This window comes from Trachypithecus francoisi, unplaced genomic scaffold, assembly GCF_009764315.1.
Source record: "Trachypithecus francoisi isolate TF-2019V2 unplaced genomic scaffold, Tfra_2.0 Lachesis_group0, whole genome shotgun sequence".
NCBI lineage: Eukaryota > Metazoa > Chordata > Mammalia > Primates > Cercopithecidae > Trachypithecus > Trachypithecus francoisi.
The window spans coordinates 134,861,037-134,880,536 of record NW_022681453.1 but is presented as its reverse complement, the minus strand read 5'-3'; the positions used below and the strand labels follow the sequence as shown (position 1 = coordinate 134,880,536).

The window sequence follows — 19,500 nt, the reverse complement described above, 5'->3', positions numbered from 1 at the left end:
TGTCCTTGTTCTCAGGAAATATCCCTGATGTTAGGGATAAGGGGGCATCATGTCTCCAACCTACTCTCAAACAGGTAAGAAGTATGAATAGATAGAAAATTACAAAACACGACATTTAGGGAATCTGGGTGAAGAATTTACAGCATTTTTTTGTGCTATCCTAATGACTTTTTTGTAAGACTGCTATTATTTCAAAATAAAGATTTTTTTTTTTTTGAGAGGGAATCTTGCTCAGTCTCCCAGGCTGGAATGCAGTGGCACAATCTTGGCTCACTGCAACCTCCACCTACCAGGTTCAAGCAATTCTCCTGCCTCAACCTCCCCAGTAGCTGGGATTACAGGCACCCACCATCATGCCCAGCTAATTTTTGTATTTTTAGTAGAAACAGGTTTTCACCATGTTGGCCAGGCTGGTCTTGAACTCCTGACCTCAGATGATCTGCCTGCCTCAGCCTCCCAAAGTGGTGGGATTACAGTGTGAACCACCACACCTGGCCCAAAATAAAAACGTTTGATGTAAAAAACGTGTGTGTGTGTAATAGACACAGAGAGCTGGAGTACATGCATGCACACACACATACGCCCACGAGAGAAAGAGAGTGCTATTGCCAAAGTTTCCTCAAGTCCAATACTTCCATAACTTTTTTACACCTACCCATTTACCTTCAGGCCAATCAAATATTTACTGAGAAAATGACTCTTTCATTAAAAGGTCTAAAAGTATTCCCCTTCCAAAATGAGAAGAAAAGAGGCCATGATCTTAATGCTAATATATTGACTACAAATAATATTTTCTCTAACCATATAGGCATGAATAAAATCTATACTTTTATAAAATAAGAAATACGTAATAATTTGCTGGTACAACCACAGAATATACTGGTCCCCTTTTCCCATGCCATGAGGCTTCAGGAGCCAGGCTTCCTTTATTTACAAGGGGTCATCTAAAATGGACTTAGGCACACGTGACAGAGGAATAAGTGTGACAGTCTGAGACATGACAGGCCCTCAGAAAATCTTAGCTGGCTCCGAATCTTTCCTCAAAACAGGAATTCTCTGCACCAACATGTCACTGCCACCTTTACCCAGATCCAGCTGTAGCCATCTGCTTTTGCATCTGTGTTCTATCTTATTGTGACGCACAACACGAAGGGAAGCTGGCTCCCCCACTTCCCCTGCTTGTGACTGCCACCCAAACACATGACTTTCATTATCAGTCTTGCCTTGAAAGCCACTCACTCCAGCCTCTGCAGCCAACTCTGGATGCCCAGCAAGTTGGCCCATGGTCTGTTGCCTTCACGAGAACATAGTGTGGCTGTGTCCACCCAGCTCATCCATCTTCATTCAGAGGCTCTCTTGGGCCTGTCACTTGGAGCTGGATGTGTCTCAGACACCCAAGCTCTATGTCAGAGGACAGAGATGGCAAGGGCTCCTTCCAAATCTGGAGTCTGTATGACCGGGAGGTGGGGAGGTGTGGCGAGTCAGCTCTTTGGTGTAGACTGAAGGACCAGCTACTACTCAAAGAGTGATTCCAAGGCCTGCTGCTCCTTGAGCCATGTGGATCCCACTTATTGAAACAGAGAATTCTCCAAATGATCTTAGGAATGGATGTCTTGGGAACGGGTGGAGAAGACAAAGGAAAGAATAATGACACAACTTGGGCCACCTTGATATGTTATTTCTGATTAAAGCAATTGATAAGAAAAGGGCAGGTCAGCCTTTAGGTCTCACATGATCAAGGCACCAAGTAAGAAAACCAAAGGTTGTTCACAGCTAGTTCACTCTGTACTAATTAGGACTAAGTTCAGTTGCAGGAGTTTACTTTAAACTTCCAGAGTTTAAACAGCCCTATGGGAGGTAATAACCCCCCGTCCTCTCCAAGCAAGCCCAACAGTCAGCAATTCGTGCATCTTCAGAGTGCAGAGGGCTGCCGAACAGAATCCTAAATGTGCATGGAATGAGGGTAAAGAATAAGATCTCAATAAATTTAAATGAAATCTTTTCCACTGTTTTAAATGGAAACAATTACACTATCCCATAAATCCAGTCAAAATACAGAGTACCTCTGAACCCAATGTACAAACATAAAAGCTGTTGGCTGGTGGTTTAACTGACCCCACAAATTTACTTTCCTATCATTCATCAACTTAAAAAGTCACAGGAAACAAGAAAGAAAAAAGACTCGGATAATGAAACATCTGTGTATCAGGCAAGACTTGAGTGATATGACCAACTTATTAACAAACATGCTAGAAGCCCAACACTCACCAGTATGTGATACACCCATGGAACAAACAAACACCTGTACCCTGTGAATCTAAAATTAAAAACAACAATAACAACAACAAAGCCCTCAACATATTCAGCTGTGTGCTGGGGCTTGCTGCAGTGGGTTTCCAAAGGCCAACTGTTAAATTTTCAGAAAGTTTACGAGCCAGAGTTGTTAAACACAGCCATTATTAAAAGTTAAATTGAATAAACTTAAAAATAAGTAAATTATATTAAGATAAAGGTAATAAATACTCAACACTCATAACTTCCTAATTATTTTACCATACTTTACTATCATCTATGCTCTTAAAGATATTTAGAGCTATTGGAAATACTAAACAATTGTGTGCTATTGTGCGTCTCTTCCTAACTCCACATGCAGTGATGTCTCATTGGTAGCTTGAAATCAGACATGATGAGAATATTTACACCAAGGAAATTTGCAAAATGCTACAAAAGTCATGCCCCCTCTTTCCAAGAGTTTGTTATTAAGCATTAGTTGCACACCACTGCTCTAGAACATAAACCCCCAAAAGCTGTCACCTCTAGGGGCCATGCCATATGCTCAACATAGAGATGGCCCCAGGACTCTATTAGGAAGAGGCAGGGAAGTCTCTCACTAGCTTAGAGGCTGAGTCAGGTTACTTAACCTCTCTTTCTTCATGTAAAGCCTGTAGAAGAGTATCTGGCATATAATAAGTACTAGTTACTAATAGTTCTAGCTTATACTTATGAGGGGTGTTACAATGCAGTGGTTTAAACCCAAGTCTTAGGAGCCAGACTTGCGGGTTTAAATCCTATCTCTGCTACTTGTCAACTATAAAGTCGTGAGCAAGTTCCTTAACTCTTCTATGCCTTGTCTTCGAAACAGTAAAATGAGGATTAAAAACAGTAACTGTCTCACATGCAGTGACTCACAGTAACCAGCACATACTACATGCTAAATGAGTGTTAGCTGCTTTCATCGCTATTACCTGAATATTATGGGTATTCTTCTTTTAAAATCATTTTCAAAGGGAGTTCGATTACTACATTCTTTAATACTAAATCCTGTTGGCGTCCCTTTTTGCCAAACCCTGCAACATTTTTTTTTCTTAGCTATTTCTTTGACTTCTCAAGATGACCCAGAGATTTAGCATGTTATTTTTCAGATAAAGAAGAAACTTTTGCTGTTTTTCTTTCACCTCTTTCTCAGAGTTCTTATTACTCCAACTTAATCTCCCTTTCTTAACTATCTGTTTCTTAAACAAGAAAAAAAAGAAGCCTTGATCATCTCTGAAAACCAGCATCCAACACTCTATAAACTCATAGCACGTAATGTGATTAAAGCCATGGTCCCAAGGCACTTTGTTGGATATGAACATGGAAAGAGGCCAAAACACCTGGGAAGATCACAGGGTGTGATCTCTCAGGAGACCTGGTGGCCAGGGTGATGTCCCACCCTTCACCAGGCCAGGATGAGCATCTGCCCACAAAAGCAAGGAAGGAGCTGCAGTCACTTAGGTTTCAAAGTTCCCTGAAAAACCCTTCAGGAACATAAAAGAACAATCTCATGAACATCTGCAGCTTCTCAGAAAAGCCAATGTGCATATTCCCTTGTCTCGTGTAGACTGCTTTGTTTTTAACAACAATCCTGTTATTGGCCTTCTTGACAGTGTCTGACACATGGTTCTGTTCAAAAACAGTTCCCTGAATGCCTCTAGAGGGTGTCACTGATCCTCACAGTAGGGAATGACGCCACTGCTCCCATACTCTGCCTGGGCTTCTCTGCCATCCCTGCATCAGACTCAGAACTGTTGCCATCGTTTCCCTGGTCCTGAAGAGCCTGCTTATTTGCCTGTCATGCATAGGCATTTGATCTCACAAAAGGCCTGTGCTCTCAAGGTATTGTGCAGGATTAGAGGATGTAGCACAGCTGTCATCCAGGTAAGAAGACATAAACCAGAAAACGATGGAGTAACAACAGGACACCCACATTTATTCTTTGGCACAGGCCATGCATCCCAAACTCTCTTCTCCATCATCTCAAGCCATCACTTCCCAGCAGTCGGTCCAGACAGAGGCGAGCAGGCCCCACTCCATATCAGAAGCCTTTGTGAGTCCACACTCCAGCTAACCCAATTAGTCACTCCAACAAGGTTCCACCTGACAAGTAGGAGTCAGGCAGCATGGAACAAGCTCCAAGAAGTCAGGAAGATGACAGTGGCAACCCCAGGGCCTAGGACAGTGGCTGCCGCTGAGGATGTTCAAAACCTGTGGACTGAGCTTTGAACAACAGCAAGCCTTCAGCAGGCAGGATGGGACAAGGTACATCTGATCAAAGCGGAGCATGGCCAGGGTTTCCCAGACTGGGCCCACAAGGTGGATTTCCATGGCACATAGGCATGACTCCGCAAAATAACTCTGGTATTTGAAATGTTGTTCTCGGTCAATTCCCCTGCAGTCCTGGTTGCATCGGGAAGGAAGTTCCAGTGTGGTGCCCATATGTCTTTAAGCCTTCCCTAGAACTTGATCATTTCCCATTCTAACACATGAATGGAGTGGGCGCTTTATCAGCAACTTTGACAAACAATGAAATCCAGCTAGACTTCCAGGACACTGTTATGTCTTCAATGTATCTATTTTTACAGTTACTTTCTGTTTTGGGGACATGTTGCATGGTTTTCTGCTTATAGAAAGGTGAAAGTTTCTGTTTTAAATTATTTTATCTGAGACCAAAAGTTGGCTGATTTAAAGAGAAAATATGAAAGAAAATACCACAGGAAGTATGAGTTTAAGACCAAAAAAAACGTAAAAATCATGCAGGTAGTGCATGGTTCTACATGAATATGACAAAAACCAGGTCTCTGACTTCTGTGAGCATAAGAACTAAGGCAAAGAAGTGTCAGCAGCAGGTTCCAGGAGGAAACGGGCAGGTCATGACAAGAGCTGGGGCCCAAGGGATGTGGTGGCAGAAGATGGGTCTAGAAAGGTAAGCACAGGCAGGGCATGGGGAGCCTGATGCTGAGGGGAGGTGCTGGGCTTTCACCTGTGACTGTGAGATCCACTAGAGGCCTCCAGCCTGACTGTCTAGTGGGAGAGGCCCCATCCCCAAAACTGGGCTGGTCTGGGGGAAGAGGGAAGATAAGCTGGGGTGTGTGAACTCTGAGGCAGAGAAGCCAAGGAAGCAGCTGGAGCTACCTCAGCTCTGCTGACCACAGTGAGGCCCTGAGAATGTACCTGCCCGCTCCCCCAGGAGGATATGCTGCCTTATCACAAAATCCTATACCTTCCGGAGGTGCCCCTCAAGACGGTGAATGGAACAAAGCCTGGTACAAGACAGCCTGGAAAACAGGTGTTAGCCCACAGGGTCTTCCGTGATAAAGTCACTTATCACCTTATATGGAAAGAAAACTTCCAGGGAAAAGGAGAGGGAGAAAAAAAAATTGGAATAGGCTTAAAGAAAAAAAGAAAAAAATACATAAAGATAGCCTAAACAAAGCAGGCCTAGCCCCTCATGCCGGCCCCACTGTCTGCTAGCCATATGGTGTGTGATAAGCCAGAATGCTTTTATTTATCTTCTTTGATTTGTCCATAAAGCTGAGAGCTGGCTCCACTGAGAAAGCTCCACTTGCAGTAGAGACTGCATCCTGCTCTTGACCCCTGACCAACACCCCCTAGGCCCCAGTTCCTGCTCCGGGAGGCGGCCTGGCTGCCGCTCCCGTTCCCCCCATCCTTGCTTCCTGCCTCAGCTTCCATAGCTGTGTTCCCACAGCCAGTAAGCCAGGGGCGGTACCTGCTGCCTCCCCCGTGGACAGCTAGCCAGGCCATTAGCACTCATCCTACGGTTGCACTCTGCCATTTGCCCAGTCCTCTGCTACAGCGCAGACAGTAACTGGCAGAAACAAACATTCTCATGGCTGTAGAGTATGGCTGTAAAGTATCAGCCACCTTGAGTGTTCCTTGGCAGCAATGTTGCCTCTTGAACCGTAAAGGCCTCAGAGATATGTGTCTATCTGGTGTATTTCTCCGCTCCCACCTCCTTGCATGAGAAAATGGCCAAGCAATCACTATATCCAAATAACTCTAGGTCCCAATTCACTAAAGCAGGCCTGCTCTTATGCTCTCCTAGAATGACCAAAATAATCACATCAAGGTCTGTGCTGGATCTGCACTCCAGAGCCCTGATCTCAGCCTCCAAACTCTTCTAACCATCATCTCAATCTCTCTTGGCAGCCAGGTTTTGCTTGAGTGAAGAAATGCCACTGGTTGGGTAGAGGAAGATCAGCAGAGTTGAATCTGCCAACAGGATGCCAAGTTAAATTTAAATTTCAGATAAACAACAAAGTGTTTTTAGTATAAGTATATCCCATGCAATATTTGGGACACACTCATACTAAAAAATTATTCATTGTTGATCTGAAATTCAGATTTAATTAGGAGTTCTATAGTTTTATTTGCTAAGTCTGGCAACCCTAGATATCAGGATGTAGCAAGACCAACCCCTTGCACAGCCCTGATCCTCCCCAGTAACCCTCAGGGCCACCATAGAAAGAGCCCTGTCTCTGGCCTGCACTTCACTATTGCTACTCCCTGAGTGCACTTTGCAAAGGCCTGCAGGCTCTATGTGGCATCTCATAGCCAGTACCTTTGGTAACTAGGAACAAAGGATGACTTCTCAGCCAAAGCAAGAAGTTGCAAAGAAACCTGAAGGAAAGCTTTTGTGAATAGACCTAGCAAGAAGCAGCCCGAGAGAAGATGCCCTGTCCCCAACAGGTATAAAAACACCAAGAACAGGCATTCAAAGGCCTGACAGTGTTTGCATATGAGCCTGTACTGCGCAGCCTCACACCCCACCAAAGGCACCAACAAGCCAATGTCATCTAAGACTGAGGGGGTGAGGCTGTATGGCTTAACAGGCTCAGGAGCAGCTTTATAAATGGCCAGCATCCCAAGCTCTCAAGCAGCTGGTCTGGGCAGGCCCCTGCAGGAGTCCTGGCAGAAGACACAGCCCAGCCCCACTGAAAAGCATCTGAGAGGCATGGACTCATGGGCTCTAGGCCAGGCCAAGTGCCATGGGTGTGTGGGGGCATTTTTCTATATACAGCCCTGAAGCATCTAGAAGCAGCTGTTATTCTTCTGCTCTGGTACTAACAGGAGGACACTTCATCTCTAATCTGCAGACTTTTCAAACTATCAGTCAGAAATCCAGTGGCTAATAAATAATATTAGGTTGAACTATATGAAATTTCCATTTTTGTAAGTCAAAAAGAATATTAGCAATTATATACAGTCCAACCAAATAATAATAATTGGGTTGCTTTCTATTTATCAGACACCATTCAAGGTCCTTTAAGTAAATTCATTGTGTAATGTTTAATCCTGGTGACCACCTTTCAAGGTAAGCATTACTGTGTCCATTTCAGAGATAAAGAAACTGAGACGGGGGAAAGGTCACTATATGCGTCCAGCTGGATACACACTGGATCTATGTGTCTCAAAAACCCACGCTTGTTCCACCCACCATGTGGCCTGGATTAAATGCATTCTTCCACCTCCTCCACTCTCTGACCCTGCCCCTGGGTCTGTGTCTGGCCATTCCTGCAGCATCAGGCACTGCCAGGACTTCCACCCTGCCAGCGTCTGCTGCAAGGGCCACTATGTAGCTAATCAAAGCCTGGCCTCCTGAATTAGCAGCAAAGTGTATTTAACAAACAATTTCAAGAGGAGAAAAACATTTGCAAGTTTATTTAGAGTGCGAGGGGAAAGGTTGCCAAAAAATGCATTCCTAAAATAAATAGAAAGTAGTCAAAGGGGAAAAATCTAGTCCAACCAGTTTTTAAATGTCTTAACTGTGACCATGAGCTAATTTGTAGTAGACCACTGAGAAAGGCATCAGGTGCAGTGTGATCCAGTATCACTGCAGACCCAGAGGCATGTGCTTCCAAGGCTCTCTTCTGAAAAGATTACTAAGCCTTATAGAGGGGAGAGGATGAGAAACCTCTGAGAAGAACAAGTCAAAGTCAGGGACCATTACTGGTCTCCTAGACTACCACAACCCCCCTTAAAGGCTGAAATCAACACAGTAAGATAAACAGAAGGGCTGTCAGAGGCCAACTTTAAAAGAAAAGAAGAAATGGATACGCTCCTCCCTGTGAAATAAAATTTTGGAAGAGCATACATAATACATAATAAAAGTAGTTTCTACCAGCTCCAAATGAACATCTGCAGAGATCAAAGTTTGAGGATAAAAAGGAGGAGAGGACTGACCTTCACATGGGCCACGTAGTGATGACACGTCTCCTCCATGTAAGTCAGCTGCAGCTTCTCTGTGACCTGACCCACGGTTTCTCCCAGAAGCACAAAGTAGACCCTGGGCAGCTGGCCCTTCTCCTTTTTGGCCACGTCAGCCGTCAGAACATAATTCAGGCCTGCCAATAAATGAGAGGTCAAAATGTCAGCAAGGACAGACACACTGTCATGAGGCCACCTCTTTTCCTTGTCACGGGATCACATGCACATCTCATACGATACCTACCCTTCCATGGCAGGAGACTGCAGCCCCAAGCCGAGACTTGCTCAGAGAGCAGCACACAGCCAGAGTGCTCAAAGAATCAAGAGAGAAGCAAGATGTCCTCTGCCTTTCTAATGACTCTCTGTGTGTCATACTTCACGACTCTCCCTGATTTAAACCTCATGCCATCATGAGGTATCAACTGAGCCAGCAATATGCACATCAACAATGAGATGTATCCAACACAGGTTAGTGTCCTGACAAGCAAAACATCATGACAAACGTACAGAACATTACCAGAAGCTGTGAAATTATCAAGGCTTTGTGTAATACTGACTTCTATAAAGCACATGGTTTATGCCCAACACAAGGGAACCATCTCATCTGATAATTTTAACTCATCTCAACAAAGCTGTCATGCTCTATAACCAGTACATGGGCTGGACCACGTGTCCGTCATCATTTACTGAGCACTGACTCTGGGCGAGACACCGCTGAAGGTAGAGGGGATACATCAATGAACAACGCAGGCATAAACTCCTGGCTTCAGGTAGTTTACATGCACAGGAACCCAGATGAAGGCTGGAGTTGCCTTTATTCCCAGGTAGCCGAGTATGGTGATCAAACATTTTGTAGCGCCTATCCTTTCAACAAAACTATGACCACGGTAGGGCCTGTACTGAGGTCCTCTCCTGCAAAGAATAACTCACTCACTATACCTGAATGTGTAATGCCAGATGGCAGAACTTCTGTAACACAGTCTTGAATTAAAAAAAAAAAAAAAAGAAAGAAAAGATGATCACAGTATCAAATGCATGCTAGATAAACCTGGAAGGATCTACCTCTGTTATTTCAGAGTCAATAAGTAAATAGATAGGTATGTATTTCATTATAGAAACACGACTTTAGTGTCAATACACCTATTTTACTGCTTTTCTGTGCCAGACGTCATCCCCTCCGTAACCCTTTTTATTTTTTAACTCTTTTGGGGATTCAAGGAAATATGTTATTTTTAAAGTAAGAGAACAGGAATCTCTGTACCCGGAATGACCAGGTGAGATGGCTGTGCCACAGAAGCTGGACGACCCAGCCCCGCCCTGTCTCCACACACCTCTCTCTTAGAAGCTGGGGGCTTTGCATCAGTAACAAGCAGCCCCAAGCCCACTGGCATTTAAGTAAGTGAAGTCAGCCATTAGGGAAGACTCCGGCTTTTAGTGACATCAAAGGGATCAGCCACCAGGGGAGGTATGAACAGGGAGAGAGGAAGGTGACCTGAATGGCATTCTGCACCTGCCGCAGGGCATATTTTTGATGCTTCTAATGGCCTCCCTGGGCCTCTGCCATCTCAGGATCTTGCCATGCCGAGCTGGCAAATTCCTAGTCAGCAGAGCCGTCTGCCCCAACTTGTTTAACGTCAGCAAACAGTTGACTTACAAGGCAAGGCTGTGCCACCAGAAGGGACCTGAGACCTGGATATTCTCAGGAGGTGCCATTATTAAGAAGAAAATAATGCATATAGGAAAGTGCTCCCACACAGAAAACACTGGTGCCTGTGCAAGTGTCACACACCAACTCCAATGGGGACAACAGCAAGAAAAGGGATAGATTCAGACTGGCAAAGCTTTGAGGCAATCCTGGAGACCACTAAGCTCAAAAACCTTCATTTTTTAAGATGAGGGAACTGAGGCCCCAAAAGGGAACAAGACTTGCTCCAGGACAGAGAACCACCCACCAAAGAGCTGAATCCAGAACTCCCTTAATCTCTGGTGCCAGGCTATTCTTGCCACACTTGTTCTTGCTGCATGTTGTACATTACTTGACCAAAACCTCCCATTTTTTTGAATGCATGGATAGCAGGTCCAAACAAGTGCAGAGATCTGGCCAATTTACTTTCTACTGATCACAACTTCCCTGAACAACTGCCCAGAAGTAAGAAAGGTTAAATTTAAACGAAGAGAATTTCCAAGTTTGTTTAAGCAAGGTCATGGCTAGAGATGCACATTGCTGGAAGACAAGCCAGAGGCCACAGTTGAGTGAAGCAATGTGGTGGAGGCAGCTGCTGAGCAGACTCTCCTCGGGGTCCCCTGACCAGCCTCCTTTCCAGGTGAAAGAACCACAGCTGCCTTCCCTCAGGAAGGGAGACAATGGAGAGAACAGCGAGACTGGACTATCTTGCCAGAGATGAACTAGCTGAGCTCAGAGAAAACCTGGGTGGAAAGGAACACAGGAAGATGGAACGGATGGTATTGTTCCCCCACCCATATCCTCTTGGCTTTTATCATTTCTCTGTTGTCCGGCCCAAATTGCAACAGCGAGTGCCTGCCTCTCTTCTCCTGAGGGCTTTCTCGAGTGGCTCTGTCCATATGCATGGCAAGCCAGGAGTGCCAGGGAACTCCAGTCCCCAGAGCAGCCCTCCATAATGCAGGGCCCCAGCTCCCTTGCCCCTTGATGGGGGGTAACTCTGGGGCATGGTCTACACGGACTCCCAGGGTTCTCCAGCAGGATTGAGCTCCAGCTGCCCACAGTGGTAACTTGCTCGGTAATACACCCTCTATTTGTCTGCTCAATGGTTAATTTTATGTGTCAACTTGGCTGGGCCACAGTACCCAGAATTTGGTCAAGCAGCAATCTAGATGTTACTGAGAAGGTATTTTTTTAGATTAGATTAACATTTAAATCAGTAGACTTTGAATAAAGTAGATTACCCTCCAAAATGTGGGCAAGCCTCATCCAATCAGGTGAAGACTTTAAAAGACTAAGGTTCCCAAAAAAACAAACTTTTAGACTGCTTTCAGACTTGAGCTGCAGCATCAGCTCTTCCCTGAGTCTCCAGCCTACTGGCCTGCCCTGAAAAATTCAGACTTCCCAGACCTCATAATCTCCTAACCCAATTCCTGAAAATCAACCAACTAACCCATTTCTTTCTCTCTCCATTCTGTTTCTCTGGAGAAGCCTGAGGTCTGTAGCTGCCTTCCTTTCCTGTCTCACTGTCCCATTTCCTGACTGGTACTTCCTGGGATCATTTGTGTATCAACCACATGTACTCAGATCCTTGACCCAGGCTCTGTTTTGGGGAGAACCCATATTAACACAGGGTAAATCAGGAAAAGCGAATAAATTCAACCTGCAATGTGTGCCAAGCACTGTGCTAGGCAATTTACAAACACCAACTTTACTCCTCCAAAGTTTCATCTCACGGCAGAAGTACTGATCCGGAAGTACTGATCTCTTGCAACTCAAGGGAGAGAGATACAACCCACAGTTCACAGAAACCGAGCTGAGGACAAGGCAACTGCTGCTCCACTCAAGCAGGGTGTGTGCACGCCAGCACATTAACCTTTCAGATTTCTCTACAATGTTAAAACATACAGTCAGACATAACGAATCATCCAATTCATCAAGTGCAATCATTCTGGAAGCATTTCATCTCTAGAACTGCCTACTTAGTACTTTTCCTTGATTTAAATTTTGACATTTTAAATTACCCCAAAGGAAGTTAGTTCTATATCAGACTCTCTCCTCTAGAAGAAGGCAAGAGTCACAATGAGAAACCCTGCCTGAGGAGGCAAGAAGAAATGCTGACCACTCATTCCAAAGCCCTGAGGGCAACAGGTAGTCTTACCAGCACCCACTGGTAAAGGGTCTAGTGGAAAGCGAAGCAGAGGACATGTCCGGGAAGCAGCTGATCAGCTGCCTGGGCTCCGCGGTCAGGGCCCTGGGAAGGTGGGTGCATCAGGCTGTCTGAGCTGCCCACAGCCAGCCCTGATGCAAGCCAGCCTGGCCAGCCCCCGTCTGCCCCTGGGAGGGTGCTGGTTCTGATTAGGGCCTGCTCCAACAGCACATTTCACATCTTTAGGTTTTTCCTTCTGGCAGCTTGTGTCCCTGCCATGTCGAATGATGTCATGGTGATGGAAAAGCTGATCAGCCCCGAGTAATACTTTCAGCCACCTCCCTGCCCTGCCCCCAGCTGCTTCCCGAGGGGACCCCCTGCACGGGCCTGGGCCAGGAGGGAGCCAGCTGTCTCTCATCAACTCTGGCTCTGGTCTCTCCCAGCAAGTTGATTAATTCCCGCTCTCCATCAGAACAAGATTTCAGCTGTGAAATTCTAACAAATTTTCCTTCCCGAGTTACTCTGAGCTTCCCTTAGAGTTTCCCGTGAGAGGGGAAACTTTACTAGCTTTCCTAAATTCTGTCCTGCAAAAGAATGAGGTAGGAATTATTAGACTAGGCTACCCATTCCTCACCTCAAATGGATTTACCTCATTATCCCATTTCGATGCTACTCAAGAGACCAGAAGGAGCTCAGAATGCTGTGTGCAAACATGCTCCCAAGCAAAAATGCACCCCTAAAGACAGAGGAAGGCTTTGGAAACAAGTCACCTGGTTTCAACCCTATTTCTATTAGTGCGGATGACCTTGGTGCCATCTCTCAGGACCTGGGCTCAGTTGTGTGTCTGGAGGCAGGGCAGGTATTCCACTTGCTTACAGCTTTTTCAGGCTGAGAACCATGGAAACACAGGAGCACTGGGTCAGGGTGCAAAATGCAATCACTCAGCGAGCGTCCCTTCCTGGTTTTCATTTCACACTCTGGTGAGAGCCCAGAGCTGCCAGCTTGATTCCCAGCCTCCAGAGATTGACAAGCAAGTTTAGGCTTCAGCCTGGCTAGTGAGTAGGTACAAGCACCGCCCATGGGTGAGGGGCAGGGTCCCCTTGGGCAAAGCATTCACCACCTTCACCTGTGCTAGCTAGGAGGCTCCAAGAGGCCACAGGCTGTTCCCCGGCCAAGAATGAAGAGATTAATAATACTATTAGGGACAGGCAGAACTCCTATTTTAAAGTGCTTTATGAAATATGTTGTAAACCTACTCCTGGAGGAGCCCACAGTCAGAGGGAGAAGTCTGTGTCTGTGTCCCAGTGTTAAGCACAGTGCATGCCACACAAGGCGCCCGGAACTCATCGAGAAGAGCGAGCAAGGGAGCAGCTGGTTGTTTTTGTCCAGTCTGCCTGCCCCCCTCCCACTAGGATGCCAGCTCCATGAGGGCAAGGACTTTGCCTGTCCTGTTCACTGCTCCATGCCCCAAGCTAAGTAGGGTGTCTGGCACTCTGTAAGACCTTGATTATTATTATTTGATTGAATGACCCAATAGGGATTCAGCAACTCTATGTAACTGGATGTTCGCTGTGCTGGTTTATGAAGCTGTTGTCCTCAGCTCCAACCTACCCTTCCCTACTCTGCCCTGTGACACTGGGACTGGAACCCTGCAAACCTCATTTGTTTTGCCAGAGGCTCCCTGTGAGGCTCTGCTAATATGGAGCATCGGAGGGAGCCTGCAAGGCTGGAGGAGGGCAAAGGGACTCGCTCCTTCCTTCCTGCTTCCTATTCCTAGCAGTTTATCCCAGCAACAGTTTCTCATGGCAGCTGGTCCCAACAGCAGTTAATTCTAGTTTTCAGACTTCCCCCATTCTCCCAGAGCCAGCCTCATTGCACCCCCTCAGAGAGATCAGCAGCACCAGCCCCCTCCTCAGAGGGTCAGGTCCTAGCTCCACAGGGCCCCTTCTCTGAGCTCACAGGTTCTGATAACCCCAAGGAAGTGGTTAACCCCAGGTGTAACCTTGACCAGCGTTCTCAAATGGAACCCATCTGGAAGCTTGTAAAAACACAGATGCTGCGTCCCACCTTCAGAGTTTCTGGTCAGAATTTGCATATCTAACGAGATCCCAGGTGATACTGATGCAGCTGGTCTGGGACCACACTTTGAGATCCACTGGTGCAGACCTGGAGGCGGCAGCTGCTTCCTGCAGTTACTCCCAGGTCCTCCATGACCTGTTTAACCCATTCCCAGTGCTAAATGTCTTCTGTTAAAATAACTGGTATGGTTTCTGTTTTCCTGACTGGACTCTGCCTGTTTCAGAGGCCAAGGCAGATTCACCTCCTACAGAGAAAGTCTGTATTTCCTACAGTATTTCCAGAGGCCACAGCAGCTTGTGTCCCGCGAATGAGCTGGTCCTGAATACTCCCATGACCAAGTAGGCACTGTGGTCTCTCATTTCTAAAGCAGGAAATGAAGAGGCAGTTGGTGACCCTTCTCTGTACATAGGCTTGAACCCTGCCAGGTAGAGAAGAAGAAACTAAAGGCACAAGACTAACATTAACTGCTTATGGCTCTCAAAACCATCCTCAGAGGGCAGGTCATGTGGCTGAAGATGGCAGCAGATAAATACCACAGAAGATACCACTTCTGACAGTGGTACCTAGCCCACCACAGGTATCTGTGTATTGCTCTGCCCAAATGCAACCATTCTGCTAACAAACTCGGCCCAGGATATGCAGCCATTGAGAGGTGCCTGGAAGGCCTGCCCAGGGCTGGCATTCATTCACCAGGCATTCCATGGACACAGTCATCATCCACATGGTTCCTCTGCAGCTGCCAGCACAGAGAGTAGGAAGGCTGGTAACCTGGTGTCCCAGTTGTGGGTTCCTGATGCAGAGGCCTGGAGATGACACAGAGTTGACCAGCATCCTCTGCCAAGCCTGGAGGGGAGTGGAGGGTATCTGTGTCCTGGAAATGCCCATCCTTCCTCCATCTGAAGACTGACCTTCCCAACTGTGCAGAGCCAAGAGGCTGCCTTCCTTGCTGAACTCTAGGACACCTCACCCACAGCTGGACCCCCACAGCTACCTGACCTTTCACCTCCACCTGATTTCCTATCACATTTCCATAAGGCCTGCCCACTTTTCCCTCCCCAAACTCTCCATTTCACTGCCAGCATATTTTTTGGCAGATTTCTGCATTTCTCTTTCTACTGCAAAGATTGAGATATGAATGCCAGAGAAAGTGACAGAAACATGTTGGTGATGAGTAATTTTCTACATTGCCTTGTTATATTGAGATACCAAAATTCTCCAGTTACCATCCCCTTTAAGTCTGATTGTCGGGGAAACACACCCTTAGAGTGTAAAGGAATGTTTGACTTTACGAACGCATGTGGCAGATGGAGGATAGGGAAGGGAAATTAATGGGAGGGTGCACAGGTGCTGAATGGGCCCCACCTCACGTCGGGTATCAGCCAGGTTGCTCCGCATTGCCCACGAGGTACAGTACAAGATGCCATCGAACTGCCTGCCTCTGAAACTTTGCCCCAACATTTCTGAGGCTATGGCTAATCCTAGACCTTCATTCTAATTGTGCTTAGCAGTCTGTGAAAGGCTCACACTAGATGGGGCCCCAGAAAGAGCCATTGGTCAGGAACAGCATGAGGAGGCACCCATACCTCCTCTGCACTCAGCTCATGAACCTTCAAATCAGAGTTTGCTCCACCACTTGCCTCATGCTCTGATGCTCTAATTTGCATCTTGGTTTCTTCTTTGCTTCAGTTACACCAATTTACCTTCACTTTCACAGCAGCGAGAAGTGAAAGTTGTCTAATACTGCTTCAAGGCCAAAATAGTAGAAACTCTTTGTAACTCCCTTTAGAAGCTCCATGAGGACAGGACTGTCATCTCCAGTGCCCAGCACATGTGGATACATAATAAGCATTTGTCAAATGAACACACACAGAAACGATCAATCGTTTGCCCTTTTTGAGAGTTCTAGAATAGTTCTCATTCTTATGTGTATCAAAATTCACCTTCATTCTTTAAAAATGTTTTTTAATAGAATCCAACTATATCATGAGCTGGCATTGGACAGAAGACAGACCGCCTAATTATGTGGAGGACACAGGAGTCCCAGAACTATCAGAAAGCTTTTTTCCTTAAGACTGTAGTATCTTAAACAATTAGGGAGGTGGTGAGAAACAGTTGTTAGAAAGCAAAAGTAAGTATCATAAAATACAAATTCAACTCCTGGCTTCAACAACAGCTGTGTGATCTTGAGTGAGCTGCTCTTTCTCACTGAGCTACACAAGAAAATGTTGTTAATCCTCCCTCACTAACCAATTCCCAAGCTTTATTGTATGGTTTCATTCAATGTCGAAATTTCTAAGCTCTTTTTAAAAAATGATATAAATAAATATGTTTAATCGTTGAGCTTATTCAGTACACCTAAAGATCAAGAGAAATTGCCAATGAGACAGTTAGCCAAGAAGGATGAACATATTAAATAAGGTAGAACATTTGAGGTGTGGCTGAGGAACGAACTAGCTCATGTAAACATTTTTGCATGAGTGGGCGTGTGTGCACACATGTGTGCTCCAGGGCAGTGCTTCTCACAGGAATCTTGTGGGGCTCTTGCAAAAATGCAGATTCTGATTCAGAAGTCCAAAGTAGGGCCCAAAGTCCTGCATTTCTAACAAATTCCCAGTGAGGCTGACACTGCTAGGCCAGGGGCTACACTGTGAGTAGCAAAAGGAGTCACTCACGACATTAAAAATATCTAAGAACATCAGTAGGTCCAGGTCCCCGCTGATGTTTTTGTTTGCCTGGAGTTTTTCTTTCTATTATTAAATCAGCCTTTTAAATAAAAATGAAGCACCTAGTAATATGCATAAAGCTCCAGATTCAGTTTCTTCAGGTGACCACGTGCTCTGAATTCTAATCAACACTGGCCCTATCTTGTCCTGGGGTTTAATCCAGCCTCTAGAGCTAGGCTAGCAAGTCAGTTTTCCCCAGACAAATGGCAGGGACAGTTACCAGCTGTCAGGACAATGCCGGCGTCTTTTCAATTCTGAGCTGCCAAAACAGCACCCCTCTTTTAGAAACCTAAGCCTCTGTAACACCAGAATCCCAATCCCACCATCCGTCATTAGAGACCGTCTTTGGTCTCTAATTCCATAGTAAATGTTATAAGCCCCCTGACATCTGGCTGATGCTACAAGCTCAATGAGGAGCCTCAAAAGTCCTGTCACTTCTGCTTTCTGACTGCTCAAACATTCCATAAGGGCCAGGCTCCGGGCACTATAGCTCCGCCAGTCCCATAGGACCTGTGGTCCAATGAGGCTTCAGTCTGGCCCTCATAGTTGGAGAAAGAATGTTTGGGGTCCAACATTATTTGTCCTAGAGCTGGAGGTTGTGTGTTATTAGAAACGTTGAGGCTGGGCGCGGTGGCTCAAGCCTGTAATCCCAGCACTTTGGGAGGCTGAGACGGGCGGATCACGAGGTCAGGAGATGGAGACCATCCTGGCTAACACGGTGAAACCCCATCTCTACTAAAAAAAATACAAAAAAAAAAGCTAGCCGGGCGAGGTGGCGGGCGCCTGTAGTCCCAGCTACTTGGGAGGCTGAGGCAGGCGAATGGCGTGGACCCGGGAGGCGGAGCTTGCAGTGAGCTGAGATCCGGCCACTGCACTCCAGCCTGGGTGACAGAGCGAGACTCCGTCTCAAAAAAAAAAAGAAACATGTTGATAAGCAGGAAAGAGAAGGGGAGGAACCTCAGAGGGAAAGGATGTCCAGCCTGTGTGCCTGCTGCCTGCAAAACCAGCTGGGAGGAACAGCGACAGGAAACGTCGGAAATATCCCATGAGCCCACTCCAGCTAAACGGGTATCCTGAGCCCTGACTTGGTGGCTCATTACCAATCTCTCCTGGAACGTGTTTGCCATGGAAGCTGAAGCAGGTGGTGACGTTCAGGCAGTTCACAGGCTGCTGTCCGTCATGACACTGAGGCGCCGTGATGTTGATGGAGCCCGGGAGGAAGATGGCGACATCCATCGTAATGACAGGCCTTGCTCTGCAGGGCAAGAGAGGAAGGTGACTTAGTCATGGTAAGGAGCAGCTCTCAGAATCAAACAAGAACTAGACCAACAGGATAAATCCTAGGCCTTCAACCCAGGATTTACTTAAAGCATGAAATATCCCAAGAGAGAAGGGCTAGTATGTTCTGTGAGCATTTTTTTCTGATTTTAGAAGTGGCATATGGCCTAGTAAATTAATAGTTAGCTTCCCAATAATAAAAGCAAGTTTATTGTTAATAAAACACATCTGGTTGAAGCCATAAATGAACCACCAGATGCTGGATAATTATTTAAAATTTTACCAATTAAGTTCTGATTTCCATTTTATTAGGGAGATAAGAATACATTTAAGAGGATTTCCTAAAGCAGATGCCATGATTCGAGAAAGAGATGCATACTCGAGTATTCCCTCAAGCATTTGCTGCCATTATGAGCATGAACTGCAATGTTCTAGCCCCATCCAGTTGGTCAAACCTCCTCCTTCATTTACCTCCACCAATTCATTGGGTATTTTTCTAAAAGAACTTCATTAGTAGAGTCGCAGCTGGTAATAGCAAAGTGCTTCAGAGCAGAAGAAATCAACCTGCCCAGTCTCAAAACCAAATGAAACTCAATAAATAGCTACACTCTCCTCCTTGCCATGCACCATCCCTCAGTGCTTGATGAATGGACAGCACCCCTGGGCTCCCCAGGGACATCCCACAAAAATTAAGAGTAAATAACACCATTCTGCTCCCACTGCAGACATCTGCTCAGGCAGCATTCACCTAAGCTACCACTCAACCTTTTCCCTCCAGGCCTCACAGAGAAACCCTTTTATCTCTAAGGAGCCCCAGCCTTCACACCACTGGGGTGACATGACAAGATTAAGGGGCATTTGTGGCTTGAGAACAATGACCCCCCTGTGTACAATGATCCCTCAAAGAGAGCCCAGGGTGACAGGGCGGATGGGAATGATGACCCACACCAACTCCAAGGGAAGAAAGCGTTAAGGAAAATCTGGGTGAACAAAGGAAGTGAAGAGACACAAGGCATAGATGTGGTGAGGGGACTCCACTGCTGCCA

General features: G+C 46.1%; 1 protein-coding gene across 3 annotated transcripts in view; it reads right to left on the bottom strand.

Moving 5' to 3' along the window:
• Positions 1-19,500, bottom strand: part of ITGA9 (integrin subunit alpha 9) — a 422,798-nt gene that overhangs the window by 310,489 nt on the left and 92,809 nt on the right. For all 3 annotated transcript variants that reach the window (XM_033212029.1, XM_033212028.1, XM_033212027.1), the window contains exons 14-15: positions 18,277-18,431; positions 8,521-8,681 (exon numbers count right to left, since the gene is read on the bottom strand). In XM_033212029.1, coding sequence (XP_033067920.1) covers positions 8,521-8,681; positions 18,277-18,431 — 316 coding nt within the window. The remainder of the gene's footprint in view (positions 1-8,520; positions 8,682-18,276; positions 18,432-19,500) is intronic.